The 17,258-nt window shown below is 42.9% G+C and overlaps 1 protein-coding gene across 1 annotated transcript in view; it reads right to left on the bottom strand.

Annotated features, from left to right (window-relative positions):
- The window catches only part of Otud7b (OTU deubiquitinase 7B), a 61,321-nt gene that overhangs the window by 19,139 nt on the left and 24,924 nt on the right, over window positions 1–17,258 (bottom strand). Inside the window, 3 exon segments of the mRNA XM_052729915.1 lie at window positions 1,472–1,699; window positions 2,627–2,815; window positions 6,828–6,977. Of these exon segments, the coding sequence (XP_052585875.1) occupies window positions 1,472–1,699; window positions 2,627–2,815; window positions 6,828–6,912 (502 nt within the window). The 5' untranslated portion in view covers window positions 6,913–6,977.

Below are 17,258 nucleotides of genomic sequence, written 5' to 3'. Positions count from 1 at the left end.
AGAATCTGTTGCGTCTGACTGGTTAGATCAGTGGTGTTCAGGAAGAACAGTTTTGTCTCGTTTGATCATTAGACAATGTATGATTAGATGTCTGTCTGTACAACTGGTGGGGAGGTACATACTTCTAGCATCTAGTACACAGAGACCAGAGCTCGAGGCAGCGTGTACAACAAAGAATTATCTGGCACCAAAGCCAACAGTGCCCAGGCTGATACCATCATCTACTTTGTTTAACTCTGTGTCCTTCACTCTGGCAGGAAGACCAGTAAACACAACAGCAGCAAAGCACAGCTTAACTGAGTCACCACCAAAAGAGAAACTACTCAAGCTTTATGTCTGGTGTCGTTTACATCAGTGACAGCACTCGGCAGCTGTGTGCTGTGACTTTAAAGTTATAAGCAAGGAGAAAAAGTACATGACACACCAGTAAATTAGACTCAGTTGTCAACAGCATCTCACAACTGCCAATCCATTCTTTACAGAAGGGGACTATTTACAAATGACACTTATAATTTTGTTTTCTTGAGCAATTAAAAAGGCTACACAAAGGGAAAAGGGATTATAATTCCACTAGCCAAGATAACTTGCTAACTTCTAAAAAGAGTTATAGTTAATACAGATGGATATAAAATTAAAAAAGCTCCCTTTCCATGCATGCCCCCACTTCCAACTTCCAATCTTCCTTCCATTAGAACTTAAAAAAATATTTTGTATTTATTTATGTTATGTGTATGAGTGTTTTATCTGCATGGATGTCTATGTCCCACATGAACGCCTGGTGCCCTCAGGGGTCAGAAGAGGGCACTGGATCTCCTGGAACTAGAGTTATGGACAGCTGTGAGCTGACACATGCGTACTGGAAACAAAACCTGTGTCCTTTGGAAAAGCAAGTGCTCTTAAGTGCTGAGCCGCCTCTCTAGCCCCTCATGGGATTTTTTTTTTTTCTTTTTTGAGATAGGGTTTCACTATGTAGCTGTGGCTATCCTGGAGCTTGCTGTGTAGACCAGGTAGACCAGACTGGCCTCAAACTCTTAAGAGATCTGTCTGTTTCTGTCTCTGGAATGCTGAGATTAACACCATGGTAAAAGTGAGTAAGTCTGGGGAAAAGATTCATATGAATAGATGTGACTTTCAGATGCATCATCTACAGTCTTGGTCCTCTGTGTTTGCAAAAGTGCTCCATAGCCAATTATAATCAGTCATATTTGTTCATATATTGATTTTTGGGTATCAATTACACGCATATCTGGTTTCCCTTCTAATAAGTAGGAATTTTCCAGAGTGTCTAATGTTTATTCCTGGCCCTCCCCACACATCTGGCTAATTTTTGTTCTTTACCTCAGTACACATATCTGACTGACCCTATCTTTGACAGCAATCAGATCACATACTTAAAAAAGAGGCTACTGATGAAGGCTGGCCCCTTTATGTGGCTAGAGGAGGTATCACTGAAGAGGAAACACCCACTGACCTGCCTGTTCCAAGGCGACCAGCATGGACTGCTCAATGAGGTCCCTCTCTATGAAGCTTCGGAAGTCTTCTTTGTACACAGTGAGATCTGGAAGCTGGAAGGCACAGATGGGCATTTCCAGGGGGTGCTCACTGCTCCCCCCACCCCCACCATTGGAGGAGACATGGGACCGGGCCAGGGAAACAATGCTGGAGCTGGCGTGGGAGATGCCCCTAGACAGGCGTTTTTCTGCAATGAGAAATGGAGTCACCTTAGAATATGTGCAACCCACTCTGAGAGCTCTCCACAGAAGAAAGTGGTTACCACTTGACAGTTTCCAGTCAAGGAAAAACTGTACCTAACCAGCTACTTCTCAACTTCATAGTGTTTTTTCTTAAGCCAAATACAAATGGGGAAAGATACAAAATGGCATTTTTCTAGACACCTACAGTAGTACCAAAAATGTGTTAATCTTTCTAACCTTGTCTGAGGTTTCCCTGACTTTCCTTTTCCTATGACCTTATCTTTGACTCCCATTTTCAACGTGAGTGTGAACCATTCACTTAGCAACTGGTTCATTTTTTTAGTGGGAAGAAGACCAAGTAAGAGAAATGGGCTTTCACTAGGCTGGATTTAGCCAAATAACCACTCCAGTAATCCTTAGGGTCTTAGAGGATGGAGAAAGGATCTCCATTATAGAAAAGAAAATGACAGTGTCATCAACAACCTCTATATTATTTACTGCAACTTTTATTAGTATTCATAGCTACCAGAAATTTACAGAGTCAAACTTTAATATGCCAGAGAACAACACGCTAATGTAAACTGTGCCCCCAATCATTTCATTTAAGTACATGGAACCTGCAACGCCCCACCCATGTAACACTACGAGCGAGTTACTTCAGTGCACTATTATATGTCTGCACAGCATGAAGTACACGGGTGAGCAGCACAAGAAGGGGACAGGAGCTCTAAGGCTAGGACGCTGTCCTCATCATGTATTGGCCAGTGATGGTGTAAAGCAAGCAAGAACTGTCTCAGCTCACTGTATAGATGGTGGCAAAGTACCAGCTGGGTTTGGCTGGGAAGAAAGTAAGGAATGAAAACATCTCCAAGGGAACACAAAGACTCTTCCTAATCCACATGCAAAAGCTTAGTCCTCAGTTCAAGCAATACCTTGAATGATGTCATCCTGTCTCTGTAGGATCGGTCGAGAAGGGCGAGTGGGCTCTCTATCAGAACACCCTTTTTCAGGGGTCTTAGAGCAACTACTCCCTCCACTAAAGGGTGGGGACAGGTTCCCAGCATGAACTTGGCGTAGCTGTTCAAAATCACTGAGGGCAGCACTCACATCCCAGTTCTTTCCTAACAGGAGAAAAAAACAAAAAACATTTTAGACCCAGAGTATTATGAAACGGGGGAAAGACATAGGAAGACCCTTCTAACCATCCTAGCACACCTAAGCAAGCCAGGTATGGCAGCACAAGCTTAGAATGCTACAGACTCAGTTTCAAAACACCTCATATCAAAAACAAACCTAGTAATACCAGGCAGTGGTGGCGCACGCCTTTAATCCCAGCACTCAAGAGGCAGAGCCAGGTGGATCTCTGAGTTCGAGGCCAGCCTAGTCTAGACAGGACAGCCAGAGCTACACAGAAAATCCTTGTCTTGAAAAACCAAAATAAAGAAACAAACAAACAAACCTCGTAAGAACATACTATGCACACTACAACCCTATTTTAACTTTTTTATCCTACTACTTTAATTTTCTTTATTGCCTGTTTCCTATGTAAGCTATCTAGTGGTAGAAACTGTGTGTCTGCGCTCAAGGCCTTCAGGGACTGAGTCACCTAGAACCATCTCCTCTTACAGACAGGGAGACAACGCTTACAGGAGCAGCACCACCTGCTCAAAGTCAGTCAGTCTGTCCCAGGCTCAGGGGCTGAGGTGGACAAGAGGATGATGTCTCAAGTCACCTAAAGTGCATCCGAAGGGCGCGTCGTCAGTGACGTTTCTAGAGAGCACAGGGCCGCGAGCAGCTGCACTGCTCCCCTTGAAAACAGCTCTCTGTCTGAACAACTGGTGGTCTCTCTAGCTAAACTCCCAGCACACTCTGACTAACTGTTGGCACTTGTGGTACCTTAGCTGCTGCAGCCTCAGCTGAACTCACCTCCTGTGTCCTAACCCCAAGTCTACTCAAGGAACCCCAGGAGGCTCCTTTTTCTGATCATTCTAGTTCTGTGTTCAAAATCCTCATGTAATGGCTCCTCACTCTATAGAAGGCTCCTTTGCCCACTATTCAAGGCTTTCTGTGTCCTCTCCTATTTCCTAGCTTTTTCTCTGTGCTGTAATTTACTTATTTATGAAAGTGTAGGTAGTAATACTAGTATGCTGTGTGGCCATTTCTTCCAGGTTGGATGTGATCATTGCCATCTGACACGCTCTTCTGGCCTTCTTGGATACTAGGCACGCACATAGTATACACATACACACACACACACACACGTCAGGCACTCACACACACACATAAAATAAGACCAATCTTTTTTTTAATCCCCCCTTGGTAGGGATATGGTAATGAGGTTAATGAAGTTCATAAGGTCTCCTCTGCCCAAGAATATACAAGCATCTAACAGCTGCTGAGAAGACAAAGACTTTTGGTGGTATAGCTGCCCAGTTATTCATGTGCTTGACTTGGCATGCCACCCAGGCTCCTAAAGTGACCTCAGTAAGCTCTGGTAGAGCAGGCCGGTCTTGGGTGAAGTGGCTTTTCTATGATCTGTTCCCTTTCTCAGGGATGGATAGAAAAAGTCATGTCACACTGTGCCTGACCTGATGCACAGTGCTGTTCTGAAGGTCGAGTGAGTCGACAGCACACACAACACTCTTTACATGCAGAATCCAGGTGCATTTAGTGCTGCTGTGGTGTCTTTGTTCTAACCCTCCAGTTAAGCTCACTAACTACTCCTGCTTGCGGACTAGACTCTAACACTCTTCAACTCCCTTTCTTCACTCTGTTCTAGCCTCCCTGCTGTTCCTCCCACCAGGGCCTCCCCACCGACTAGTCTCACTGTATAGGAGGAGACTCTTCTCTGTATGTAGAATCTTTGTAAACTTCAGCTACCTGCTCAAATATCACATTCTTAGTAAGTCCTACCCTGACTGCCCAGTTTCAAATCACATGCACTCCATCAATGCTCATCATTGTCCACAACAACCCAATCCCTAGAACATACTTTATAATGTATATAGTTACCACACTTGCTTACTGACTGGCTTTCCTACCACAACAGCAGGGTAGGGACTTTTGCTTGGTACAAGCATCCAGAACAAAACCTAGCATCTAGCAGAGACTCAGTAAATATTTGCTGAATAAATGGGGAGTATTTCCCCTAAATCAGTTCGTTTATTAACATACAGCCTGTTTAAGAGAACTAGATGTGGATTTCCAACTGTCAGGAAAGCTCCTTAAATTCATCAGGCCCTCTTAACACTAAGCATGTCCAGCACAGACATCTTCTCTCCAAAACGCGTACCTCCCTTGCTCACGGGACCCCTAAATCAGCAGTAGCCCACTTCTCTTCTCCTTCCCCATCCAGCTAATCCTCAGGGTTGCTTAAGTCTCTCTCAGATCCCTTCCTTGTCTGTTTGAACTGCCTCTGCCCTGATCAAGTCCTCACACTGCTTACCTAGTCTCCGGTGTTTTCAAGGGAGACCCTAACAAGACTTTCTAAACGAGTCTCTCTGCTCCTGACCTTCCTTCTGTCTAATTCAGTCTTTGTACACAACCAAAGTCAACTTTTTGTTGTTTTGTTTTTGAGACAGGCTAATCTTAAATTCACAGAGGTCCACCTGCCTCTCCTCCCGAGTGTTGTGATTCTATGACATCATGTTGGGGAAGAGCTAACTTTTAAAGAAAAAAACACGAGAGAGAAAGAGACAACAACAGAAGTTCTTTGGTTTCCTTTCTAAATTGTACCTTTTTTTGTTTTTTGTTGGTTTGTTTGTTTTCGAGACAGGGTTTCTCTGTGTAGGTTTGGTGCCTGTCCTGGAACTTGCTCTGTAGACCAGACTGGCCTTGAACTCACAGAGATCCACCTGCCTCTGCCTCCCGAGTGCTGGGATTAAAGGCGTGCGCCACCACCGCCCAGCTAAATTGTACCTTTTTAAAAATTCACTTATTTTTTATTTTATGTGTATGAATGCTTTGTCTGCATGTATGGATGTGTATTACCTGCCTGCCTGGTGTCCAAGGAAGCCCACTAGAGTTGCATAGAGTTAGGAGCCACCACAGAGCACTGGTTCTTGTAAATTCTCTTAACTACTGGGCCTTCTCTCCAGCTGCTAATTCATATCTAAATCCATCAACTTCTCTCCCTCTCACCCACACTGGTCTAAGTCACCATCATCTCACCCGAATATTCTGACCTGTTTTTACCACTGGCCACCTTCCAATATAGTCCTATTGGGATAGATTAAACACTGAAACTCTAAAAACTATTCTATTAAAAACTTCACTTCCAGTGAACTTAGGGTACAAATTCCTTACTATGGCCAACCAAGGCCCCCATATTCCGCTTCTTGTGCACCTAGCCAGCTCCCCGTCACTCTCACACCCCACTTCCCATCTCATTCAATGTTGGTTTCCACACCACACCACTCTCTCTTCCTAGGGTCAGCTTGTAAGCTATTGCCCTGGAGTGCCTTCCTGAAAGGCACTCTTGTACTCTAGACCTCCATCCTCACCTTCACAGCACTCTCAGCCTTTTTAATAACTAAGTGTTTACAACATACAAGAAGTAATTTGTAACATAATCATTAAGAGCCACATTCTAAAAGCTCCCCGAACCTCAGTTTTCCAAGTTCTAACGTGGCAGTTGAGAGACTGCCTCTCAAGAACCTCGTGCATGCTGGGCACACGGCACAGACACTGACCACGGTGTAAGACGATGCTTTCATTTTCATCTTAATTTTGAGTGTGTTGTTGAACACGTGTGTGGCATATGTGTGGTGTGGGCATACAAGTGCATAGAGAGGCTGAAGCATGCGCGCTGTGTGTGTATACAAACATGTAGGGGTTAGAGGTCAAGATCAGGTGTTTTTCCTTATGATTATGATTTTAGTGAGCTGATCTAACTTTCTCCTTGGATTACCTGAATATAAACTCATGATGAAGAAAGGTCTCCAATACATACAAGGTAAAGGAGGGGATTCTGGATTTTAAAACTATAGTGGGTCACACAAAGTAGATAATTAGAAGCAACTTAAATGGAGGGCCTACGGTATACAAAAATATTTTTCTGATCATCTTAAATATTCCAAATCACCCTAATAGAAAGTATGAAATTTTGCTTCCCCTTTCTCATGTTCTCCTTACCTTCCAGAAGATCTCGGGCCAGCCCTGGCTCTGCACCTGTGGAACGGACAAAATCCGACAGGACAGCATCCATGTCCAGGGTCATGGATCATCAAGTACTCTCAGGCAGCAGGATGTGAGCACAACATAGATCAAAATCCAGGCTTCGACCTGAAAAGGTGTACAAGGCTCAAGTAACTAGAATGGCATCATGACAGCCCAATTTCAACAGTTCCTTACCCCAATGGTAAACTATTCTGGTTCCTTCATTATAGTTGAATTTCCAAACAAAGGAGTTTAAAATTATTTATGAAGAATCACAATTTCCTCATTAACAATAATGTCTTAATGCCTACAATAACCACTAACCACTCAGCACAAGGCTTCACCCACCCCCCATTATTTATTTATTCATTCATTCATTCATTCATTCAAGGAGGGAGGCACTAGGTATTAAGCCCAGGGTCTGTACATACTAGGCAAGTACTCTATACCCACCCCAGTGCCAAGGTTGCTTCCCAGTCTAAAGAAAGGAGGCAGCAGATCGCTGTCCCACAAAGCTCCCCAAGCTGTAATGTCCCCCAACATGGCACCATGTTCATTTTCTTCCTGAAACATATTAATTACTAAGGGTTTTTAGTTTTATTTTTGAAGACAATGCCTCATTCGTTATGTTGCTCAAGCTAACCTAAAACTTGTAGCAATCCTCCTGCCTCAGCCTCTTGAGTGCTAATATTACAGGCATGTGCCATCGTGCCCTGGCTTTCCTCTGAGGTTAATTTAACTACTCTCTGTCTAACCTTGGATTTTCATAGGTGTCACCAGAATGAACCACTTGACACAGTGCGTGGCACACTGGCCCTCAGCAGACATCCATTAGACAAATGAACACCACACAGCAGGTGATCTCAGGGTTGACTAATATTCTCGTGCTAGTTGAGAAAACAGAAGGGTAAAGTGAACGCTGAAACTACTCAATAAAATAACAAGCTATTCATTCTGCACATCTGAGTAGAGAGCCCAAAGGCTCATAACAAAAGTAACTTCAGGAACTCAGGAAACAGGCAGACTCAGAAATGCTTTTCTCCTCCCAGGATAGATGGGTGCCAGGTAAGTTTATCTGAAAAAAAAAAAAAAATCCTTTCTTTCAGACTTGACTTTAGCAGAAACTATGTCCCCGACCTGATAGCCTGGCACCACGCCAACATTCCATTCCTCTGTGGTTAACAGTCCCAGTTGAGAAAGCAAAAACAGGGTGGAGAACCACCTCTGACCAAGTTCACCAGCTCTGGAAAAGGGGGTTCATTCATAAAGTGCCCAGGTACCCAACTGCCTCGTTACACTCACTAATCCCATCTTTTTGGAAAAGCCAAAACCAGAATTTTTAAAACCAACGGGTGACTCAGACAAAACATTCCTCCTAAAACCTGAAGGCAAAGAAAGACTCCCAGGCATTTTTTCTTCACTCCTCTCCTGTCTCAGGATACAGCTTGTTTAGTGGTATGATCTGATCCCAATTCTCTACATTCCTTGGATATAGTAAGGCAAATAGGAGATATTTGTGGGTTATAAAAATTCTAAGTCTCTAACCCGATAACGCCATTGTTTTGTTGGTGGTAGTTCTTTTGATTTTTGGTTTTGTTTTTTAGTTTTTGGTTTTTGTGGGGTTTTTTTTTTTTGAGAAAGATAAACCATTGTTTCTTATAGTGCTCTAATAATACAAGAGGTCAGTGTACAGGCTATGATTTATTTGTAGCCCAGTCCAACATTTAGCAAGGCATTTATAATATAATACGCAGTAATATATATCTGCTGAATAAATTCATTATGAACAAATGTCTAATTTTCATCTGCTTCAATATCCTAAGCACCAACCCAACATTCCTGTGAGGTTATTAACCTCATACTAACCCAGAACTACATGAACTTCTGACCAAGCTTTCTAAAAGGTGACCCAGTCCTCTTGAAGCTTGTGCTTAAGAATTCAAGGTAGGCAAGTGGTACATGTCTGCAACATCAGCACCCAAGAGGCAGAGGCAGGAAAAAAAATTAAAATGCTTTCAGAATTTATAGGTGAATAAAAGGTTTTTCATCTCCTAATGCAGGTGAGAATTCTCCAAAGCCCATGCACTCACCACTTTGTCACAGGAGATGAGTACTGCCTAAGTAACAACATATAAATAGTCCAAAATCAAGAACCTGGCTCCAAAATGAACTTCAATCTTTGCTCTTAAAAAATAAAACAAGGGGCGTTGGAGAGATGGTTCAGAGGTTAAGAGAACTGACTGCTCTTCCAGAGGTCCTGAGTTCCATTCACAGCAAGTATATGGTGGCTCACAACCATCTGTAATGAGATCTGGTGTCCAGAGATCTGGTTTCCTCTTCTGGCCTGCAGGCATACATGCAGACAGAACACTGTATACATAATAAATAAATAAATCTTTAAAAAAAATAAAAATAAGAAATAAAACAAGACTGATGAATATGGTGGCTCAGCCTTTAATCCCAGCACTCAGGAACCAGAGAAGAGCAGATCTCTGTGAGTTCAAGGCCAGCTTGTTCTACAGAATGAGTTCCAGGACAGCCAGAGCTATGAGATAGATGGATGGATGGATGGATGGATGGATGGATGGATGGATGGATGGATGGATGGATGGATGGATGGGTAAGTAGGTAGGTAGGTAGGCAGATAGATAGATAGATAGATAGATAGATAGATAGATAGATAGATAGATAGAAAAAATAAATAAAAACAGGTAAGCCACCAAAACAACTTTTTGAGAGGACGTGGGAAAAACACAATCAGCACTCAGCAGAAAGGAGATACAGGCACATGGACAATTTCCAGCCAGACTCAGGCTCCTGAGAGAGAGAAGCAAATGAAAACCATTGGTGCTGTGGCATCTGGGATCTTACACGGTAACAGAAGGTAGGTCACTCATTTCAAACATCTAAAATAAACAAATAATTCCTATCTGGAAAGACTGGCTCTTCAGCAAAAACCTGAAGCACTAAAGCAAACTGGCAGCACAATCTTGTATTTGGCTCTCCAGGTACACGGCCTGGACCGTGCCCTTTGCCAACAGTAAGGACAGCGGCTCTGGTTACATCACCACACCTGGCTGAAGCTTCTCAAATTCCAAATGGGGATATCGAAGCCAATGACAAAGACTCAGTCTATCTCTGTCTCAGCACACAGGCAGGAAAAACCCCAACAAGAAAACAAAACACAAACCTTCAACTTTTCAAATAAAGGGAGGCAACCCTCAAATCTTTGTTGATTGTGTGTATAGACAGATTCAAACGTCAAAATCACCCAGTTTCCTAGTAAAGGGGCCATCACCAATTACTCAATCCCGTGCAAGGACTCTTCTATTACATCTCTAGCAGCTCATCCAGTTCCCTAGTGAATACAAGCTTTGACAGGGAGCTCATTACTTTGAGCTCTAACTGTTATAAATTGTTTTCTTCTAAACAAAGGCCAAGCCTATCACTAGACTCCTCCCTGATTCTGCTCACATAATGGTTTTTATTCTGTTCTACAGAACAAAACTGACTCCCAAGAATGATGGAAAATATTATATCATTACTTTACATAAATACTTGTTGCAGCCCAACATCATGACATGGTCATGAGCCAGTCAGTGGTATTTATTTTATAAACCCTTCCCCTGGATCAGTATTTGCTTGTGTCTGTATTCATTTATAAATGCTCATGCTGACCATAACTAAAACTCAACATGCTGCATAAATGAAGCCTCTTGCTCAAATTCAGTTCTGCCACTTGCCGCTCCTCCCACTTCCATGCTCTCCAGAAGCGAAGACAGTAACCAAGAACTAAAAGGAACCAGTTAATATTCCATAAGGCCTTTCAAAGACACACCCTCAGGGCTGGAGACAGAACACTCACCAGCACACACTCCCTAGCAACACCCCACTCCCAACTGCCACAGACTATCTTATTTATTTACTCAACAACGAAAACAAAAAGCCAGGTGAATAGCTTGTCTAAACCTAGAAAATCTGAGCCCATATTTTCCTGCTAGACCCCACTGCTTCTCGAGGGACTAAGACACTGCATAGATTCATGTCACTTTATTTCATTCCTGTCAGAAAGGGAGCACCAATCATATTGGTTAAAGGCTTGTGTTTTCCTCACTTCAAGTCCTACCATTTTCCTGAGAAATTCCAATGCTCATCTGTAATCCATCTGCCTCATAACGTCTAAAAACTTTGTCTCTACTGCAACAACTCAGATAAAGCATTTCATCTTTATTTCACTTTGTTGTTGTTGTTTTTGTTTTTAAAGACAGCGTCTCTCCACAGCCCTCAGTGGGCCACAGCTCCCTCTGTAACACGGCTCCTCCTACCTTTGTTTGCTTCCTAGGTTGCTGGGATTACGAGTGCAGTCATCACACCGGCTTCCAGCTCTTCTTCTCCATTCTGAACCCACGTCCTCACTAAGACACCTACTCTCTTAACTACATACGCATGAGACAATAAGAAGTCCATGACTGCCAACTGAACATTGGGTACTATGCTCAACAGTAAACATCAACAGTGAGCTGGACACAACTCCCATGCTTATAAAACATCTACACTGAAAAGGAGGAGGTTCTCTCCTGTGAGGAGTGAGGAAAAGCCTCGGGAAGTGCCGTTTGCTAAGCACTGAACAGTGAACCACTGCAGAGACGACGGACGAGGATGGAACGACACTTCAAAGCAGTGAAGCACCTCCCAAGACACTGACGAGAAAGAAGTGAGAGTGGTCGAAGATACCGAGAGGACCTGGTAGACCCTGACGAAGTCTGAGATTTCATCCCGAAAGCAATGATACGCACTGACAGGTTGTGAGCAGGGAATCAGAAATGAATTATTAAAATAGCAGACAGAAAAGGTTTTAAAGACTTTCTGTTGTTGTTACAATCATGCTGATTATGGTGGGGAGAATCTGAAGGAGCACAGTGGACGTAGGATGAACTAGATTAGGAAGACAGCAGAGAGTAGAAGACTAAAGAGGTTCCATTTGTCCCTTCTTGCAGAACTGAAAGTGAAATCAACCTATCATTTACATAATTTACCTCACTGCAAAAACCTAATTTACTTTTTAAAGATTTACTTACTGTCTACATGTATGTATGTGTAATACTACATGCACGTCTGGTGCTCACAGGGGCCAAAAAAGGACACTGGATCCTTGGAACTGGAAATACAGACGGTTGTGAACCACCATGTGTGGGTGCTGGGAACAAACTCAGGTCTTCTGTAAGAACAGCAAGTGCTCTAAGCCATCTCTCCTGCTCAAAACCACGTCTCTTGATCTTTCTGTTTCATCTATCCAACTGGCATGGCTAGTCCACTCAATTTCTCTGCCATTAGATGGAATGACTGAGCAAAATAAGCTTGAATAATTCTGCAGATCAGCATGGTGACAAAGTATATTTAGTTTTCTCTTTTTCAACAGAACACCGTTGTCTTTTACTTGACTTTTGTTACACCAAACGATTGTCTCAGGACTATCCCACACCTTCACCATATCCCCCTAGCCTCCTAGCCAAGAAGCTATCTCACTTACTCTTAGCAAATGATCTTGGTCCCACTGCACAGGAAAAACAAAACAAAACGAACCCTACAGAGCAAGGCTAAAGGCCTTCCTTTAGATTTTCTCCCCTGCCCTTCTTGCACATTTGTGATGGTTTAAATAAGAATTCCCTCCCCGACCCCAACAGGCTCGTATATTTGAATGTCTAGTCAACAAGGAGTGGTACTATTAAAAGGACAGGAGGTGTGGCCTTGTTAACATGTGTCACTGGAGATGGGCTCTGAGGTGTTTTTCAAAAGCCCACGAGTCTCTGTCTCTCTGCCTATGGAGCAGCATGGAGCTCTTCAGCTACTGCTCTAGCACTGCTCTAGCACTGCTCTAGCACCTGCCTGCATGCGGCCATACTCCCCGCCATTATAATGGATTAACCCTGAAACTGTACGCCAGCCTCCAATGCAGAGCAACAGGGCAGTGAATAAGACATTACTATCCTCTTCTTGAAAAACTCCTTAAATACACTAACCCCTGGTACTTTCTTTTCAAGATTTAAGATTTATTTACTTATTATACAGACAGTGTTCTGCACGCCAGAAGAGGGCACCAGGTCTCATTATAGATGGTTGGGAACCACCATGTGGGTGCTGGGAACTGAACTCAGGACCTCTGGAAGAACAGACAGTGCTCTTAACCTCTGAGGTATCTCTGCAGCCCCTTGATGCTACTTTCTTAACTTATGCTTAGTTCTCATCCTACTCAAATCGGCTTCTACAAGAGGACACTGGCACCTTCACAGGTACCACTCACAGGCACATCACAACCCTCCTTATCACGCTCCCCTTGTAGCTTCCTAGGGTACCTTGTGGACTCTGCCTGTTCCTGCACTAAGGTTCAGCACACAGTTCTGGCCATAAGCCCTCTATTTCTTACTCTGTAGCGCCTCTTTGAAAAACTTCATTCATGTCCCTGCCCACCCAAATGCTGACGACTTCAAAGGTATCCAAAGTCTCAAATTCTTTCGGCCCCACCCGAGAAGCCCCAGACACTTCAACCGAGACACATAAAGACATGTCTCTCATCTCTGTCCTCCACCCTTTCCAGCTCGCACGGTGTTTTCTAATCTATCAAATGAAGCAACAAGCCAGAAGGCACAGCATGCTTTCCTTCCCTGCCTTATGCTCAGGAATAACCTTTTAGACGGCTTCTTTTTCTCTTTTCTTTCTTTCTTTCTCCTTCTTAAATCCATCCACAATGCCCTTAACAAGCTTTTATTCTATCTCAAGTTTTGACAACCGGGACCCAGAAAAGAACTTCCTCTTTCTTTCCACAAATACTGATCAACCTTTATAAGCCCCCATTGCAAAGAATTTGTAATATAAATATATCATATCCCAGTGCTCAAAATTCCTCAACAGCTCTCCAGGAGCCAAGTTTAACATCTAAACTCTGTATATCACATCAAGAAAAGGCCCTTCAGGACCTGGCTCTACCTCCTCCTGTGTGTCTGTTTCAAGTCAATCATTCTGCAGACTGTTGCCCGGCCTGAGAGGACTGCTGGTCTAGCAGTGAGCTCTTGCCTCATGTGCAAAGTGTCCTCTGGAGCCCACTTTCCCCTTGGTGTGCCAACAGAACCTTGCCCTCCACATCTGTCATTATTTGGTCTGTCTTAGTTTAGGTTCCTATTGCTGTGAAGACACACCAGGACCACGGCAACTCTCATAAAGAAAGCATTTAACTGTGGTGGCTCGCTTACAGTTTCAGAGGTTCACTCCATTACGATCATGAAGGGGAGCATGGCGGTGTGCAGGCGGACGTGGTGCTGGAGCTGAGAGTGCTACACCTTGCAAGCAACAGGAAGTCGACTGACTGTCACACTGAGTGAAGCTGGAGAAGAGAGATCTCAAAGCCGGTCCACACAGTGACACACTTCCTCCAACAAGACCACACCTACTCCAACAAGGCCACACCTCCTGACAGTGCCACTCCCTTTGGGGGCCATTTTCTTTCAAAGCACTACATAGTCACAGAGCATATATTTTGTTTTATTCACATGTTTATATCCCCACCAAACAGGAACAATGTGAGGCAAATACCTGCCTTATTTCTCCTGTGTCCCATTCACTACTAGGTACTCAATTTTTATTCCAATAAATTGAAACTTATTTGTATAATACCCAACTACAGACCTACAGACAGACAGACAGACAGACCCCACACACACCCACACACCAGTATTGCACATAGGCAAATTTACAGTGGCTTACCTCAAAGACATTTGCTAAAGACTGTTAAATGATTTTATTTGGAATAGCTTCTCTTCCCTAAAGATGGCTTAACTCAGACTAATACTGTATTAAAGCCCATCTGTATGAACTGAGTCCCCAACTACTTAGTAACAGAGAAAAGAACCTAAAATTAAATACTAGTGGTACTGGTGGAAGACAACAGACTTCTGTTAAAATGCCTAAGAAACTACTGACCCTACATTCTCTCTTGACATCATTCTCCAAGGCTCCCACATTCTCACCCTATACCCACTCTCCCCACTCCACCATGCAGTAGAGCTGCCTCTGTGTCCTCTCCAACTCTTCTCAAAACTCACTGAAAACCACAACATTTAAGACTCAAGAATTTTCAAAGGTCAGAGACTCCTCCATGCTTATGATGTCAATTCCAAGGAATCCAGACAGGGAGAGAGAGGAGGGCAGGGGAACACAATTCTTGGTAAGGTGGGAGGGAGAGATGAATGATTGTTTTGGCAGGCTGTATTTTGGTTAATACAGGTCCTTCCAACATACAAAAATATAACCTTCTTAGAAAGAAGATATTCCTTACTCAAGGGACCTACGTGACATTAAATGCAAACAAGGGAAGGAAAATCATGTAGTAAAGCTTTAGACTTATCTTCCTTACATTTCCAAACAACTCTAAGAAATGAGATTGGTATCACCAACCTCATGCTACACATGAAAATGACGAATAAGCTCAAAGAGGTGAGGTGATTCCTCAGCGTGACTCAAGAACGAAGTGGCAGGACCAAACTGTTTACCTGTCAGCCCACACCACTCGAGACCTGTGCTTCCTCCATAACACTTGGTCTGGGAGGATGGAAGAACACGGGCAATCCATTCACAAAGTCCACCCGCATTGCTTAATCCTCTCAACTCCACTCAAAGAATCAATTCTGTGTTCAGACACATCTTTTTACAAATCCCTGACCTAACACTTTAGGACTGTGTAATCATAAGAATACAACTATTTTATACCAAACATAAAATGGAAACGTACACAGTTCAGATCTCATTTAGATTACAAATATTTATAATCTTTAGAGTAATACCTGATACATAGTATATCCTTGAGAAATGTCTGCTGCCTTTGTGCTCAAATCCTTGTCACAATACTCTAACTCCACCGGTACCCAACACATCTACCTATATTATTTCTTCCAAAGTTTTCGCCTCCCAAACCAACCCTTCTGAGAGTCCTACAAATCTTTTCTTGTTTTTTTCAAGGTTTTTTGTTTGCTGATGGGGGGTGGGGTGTTGTTTTGTGTTTTGAGAATGGGTTGCATGTAGCCCAGGCTGGACTTGAACTCTCTGTGTGGCCAATGACCTTCAACTACTGATCTTCCTGCTTCTTTCTGACAAGTACTAGGAATACAGACCGCCACCATACCTGGTTTATGTGGTGTTGGGAATCCAACACAGGTCTTCATGCATGTTAGGCAAGCACTCTACCAAATGAGACACATTTCCAGCTCAGCTCATTTTTGTTTGGGGATTTGTTGTTGTTTCGTTTTTTAAGACTGCTCTCACTGTAGAGCCCAAGCTAAACTTGAATTCACTCTGTAACCCAAATTGCACTGAATTTGCAATCCTCCTGTCTCAGTTTCCCAAATAGCTGGAATTATAAGCCTGTACTTCTGTGCCTGAAGCATTCGTTTTTTTGTTGTGGTTGTTGTTATTGTTTGTTTTAGATTTAGACAAGATATGTACTTTACACATTTTTTTCTTTTTCCTTTCAGATAGGGCTAAGGATAGCCCAAGGTTGGTTTTCTTTCCTTGGGTTTTTGTTGTTGTGTTCTGTTTTGTCTTTTGAGTCAGGCCTCTCTACGTATCCCTGGCTGTCTTGGAACTCACTATGTAGACAAGGCTGGCCTCGAACTCAAGAGATCTGCCTGCCTCTGCCTCCTGAGTGCTGGGATTAAAGGCGTGTGCCAACATATTCAGCCAAAATTGGGTTTTCAATAAAGTCAGCTTTTAAAATAGGCTACAAAGACAAAAGTTCCATTTGAGCCCTTGAAAGACTGATTCCTGAATTTCTAATACACATCCACTACTAATAGGAAAATAAATCAACAGCCCACACTAAATGCAAAACATAGTCTCTCTCAAAGGCCAATTCTCTAACCTTGAGTAACAAGCAACCCTCTCCCCTACTTGATTCCTAATTACTGGTGATTTCTTTGTCAATTATAAAATACCTAGTCAATGAGGAAATCAGATAGAAGGGGAATAAATCAAACTACTGTACTGTTAGTTACCTATATGAAATTAATTTATTTCATAAATCTCTTTTGGTAAATTAATTTCCTTCCACAAACAGTAAATAATTTTTAGCCTTCATTAGACAAAGAAGTTTTCCTTTTATAAATTAGATACTTAAAAGTCAGGCACACTGGTGTGTACTTGTAATCTCAGAACTCAGAAGGCTGAGGCAGGAGGACTGTTTTGAGTTCAAGGCCACCCTAAGCTATACAGAGAGTACCAGGTTAGCCAAGGCTACACATTGAACTACTTCAAACAACAAATCAACAAATTAGATACTTCAGCTCAAAGATTTGCATCACTTCCTTTTTAGTGCTGCATCTATCTTTTCTGGCCATCTCTACACCTCCTTCTCTCTATAGG

This window comes from Peromyscus californicus, unplaced genomic scaffold (assembly GCF_007827085.1).
Source record: "Peromyscus californicus insignis strain IS unplaced genomic scaffold, ASM782708v3 Scaffold_9__1_contigs__length_137607984, whole genome shotgun sequence".
Lineage (NCBI taxonomy): Eukaryota > Metazoa > Chordata > Mammalia > Rodentia > Cricetidae > Peromyscus > Peromyscus californicus.
Note: the sequence above shows the minus strand (reverse complement) of the source record. Positions and strands in the feature narration are given on the sequence as shown.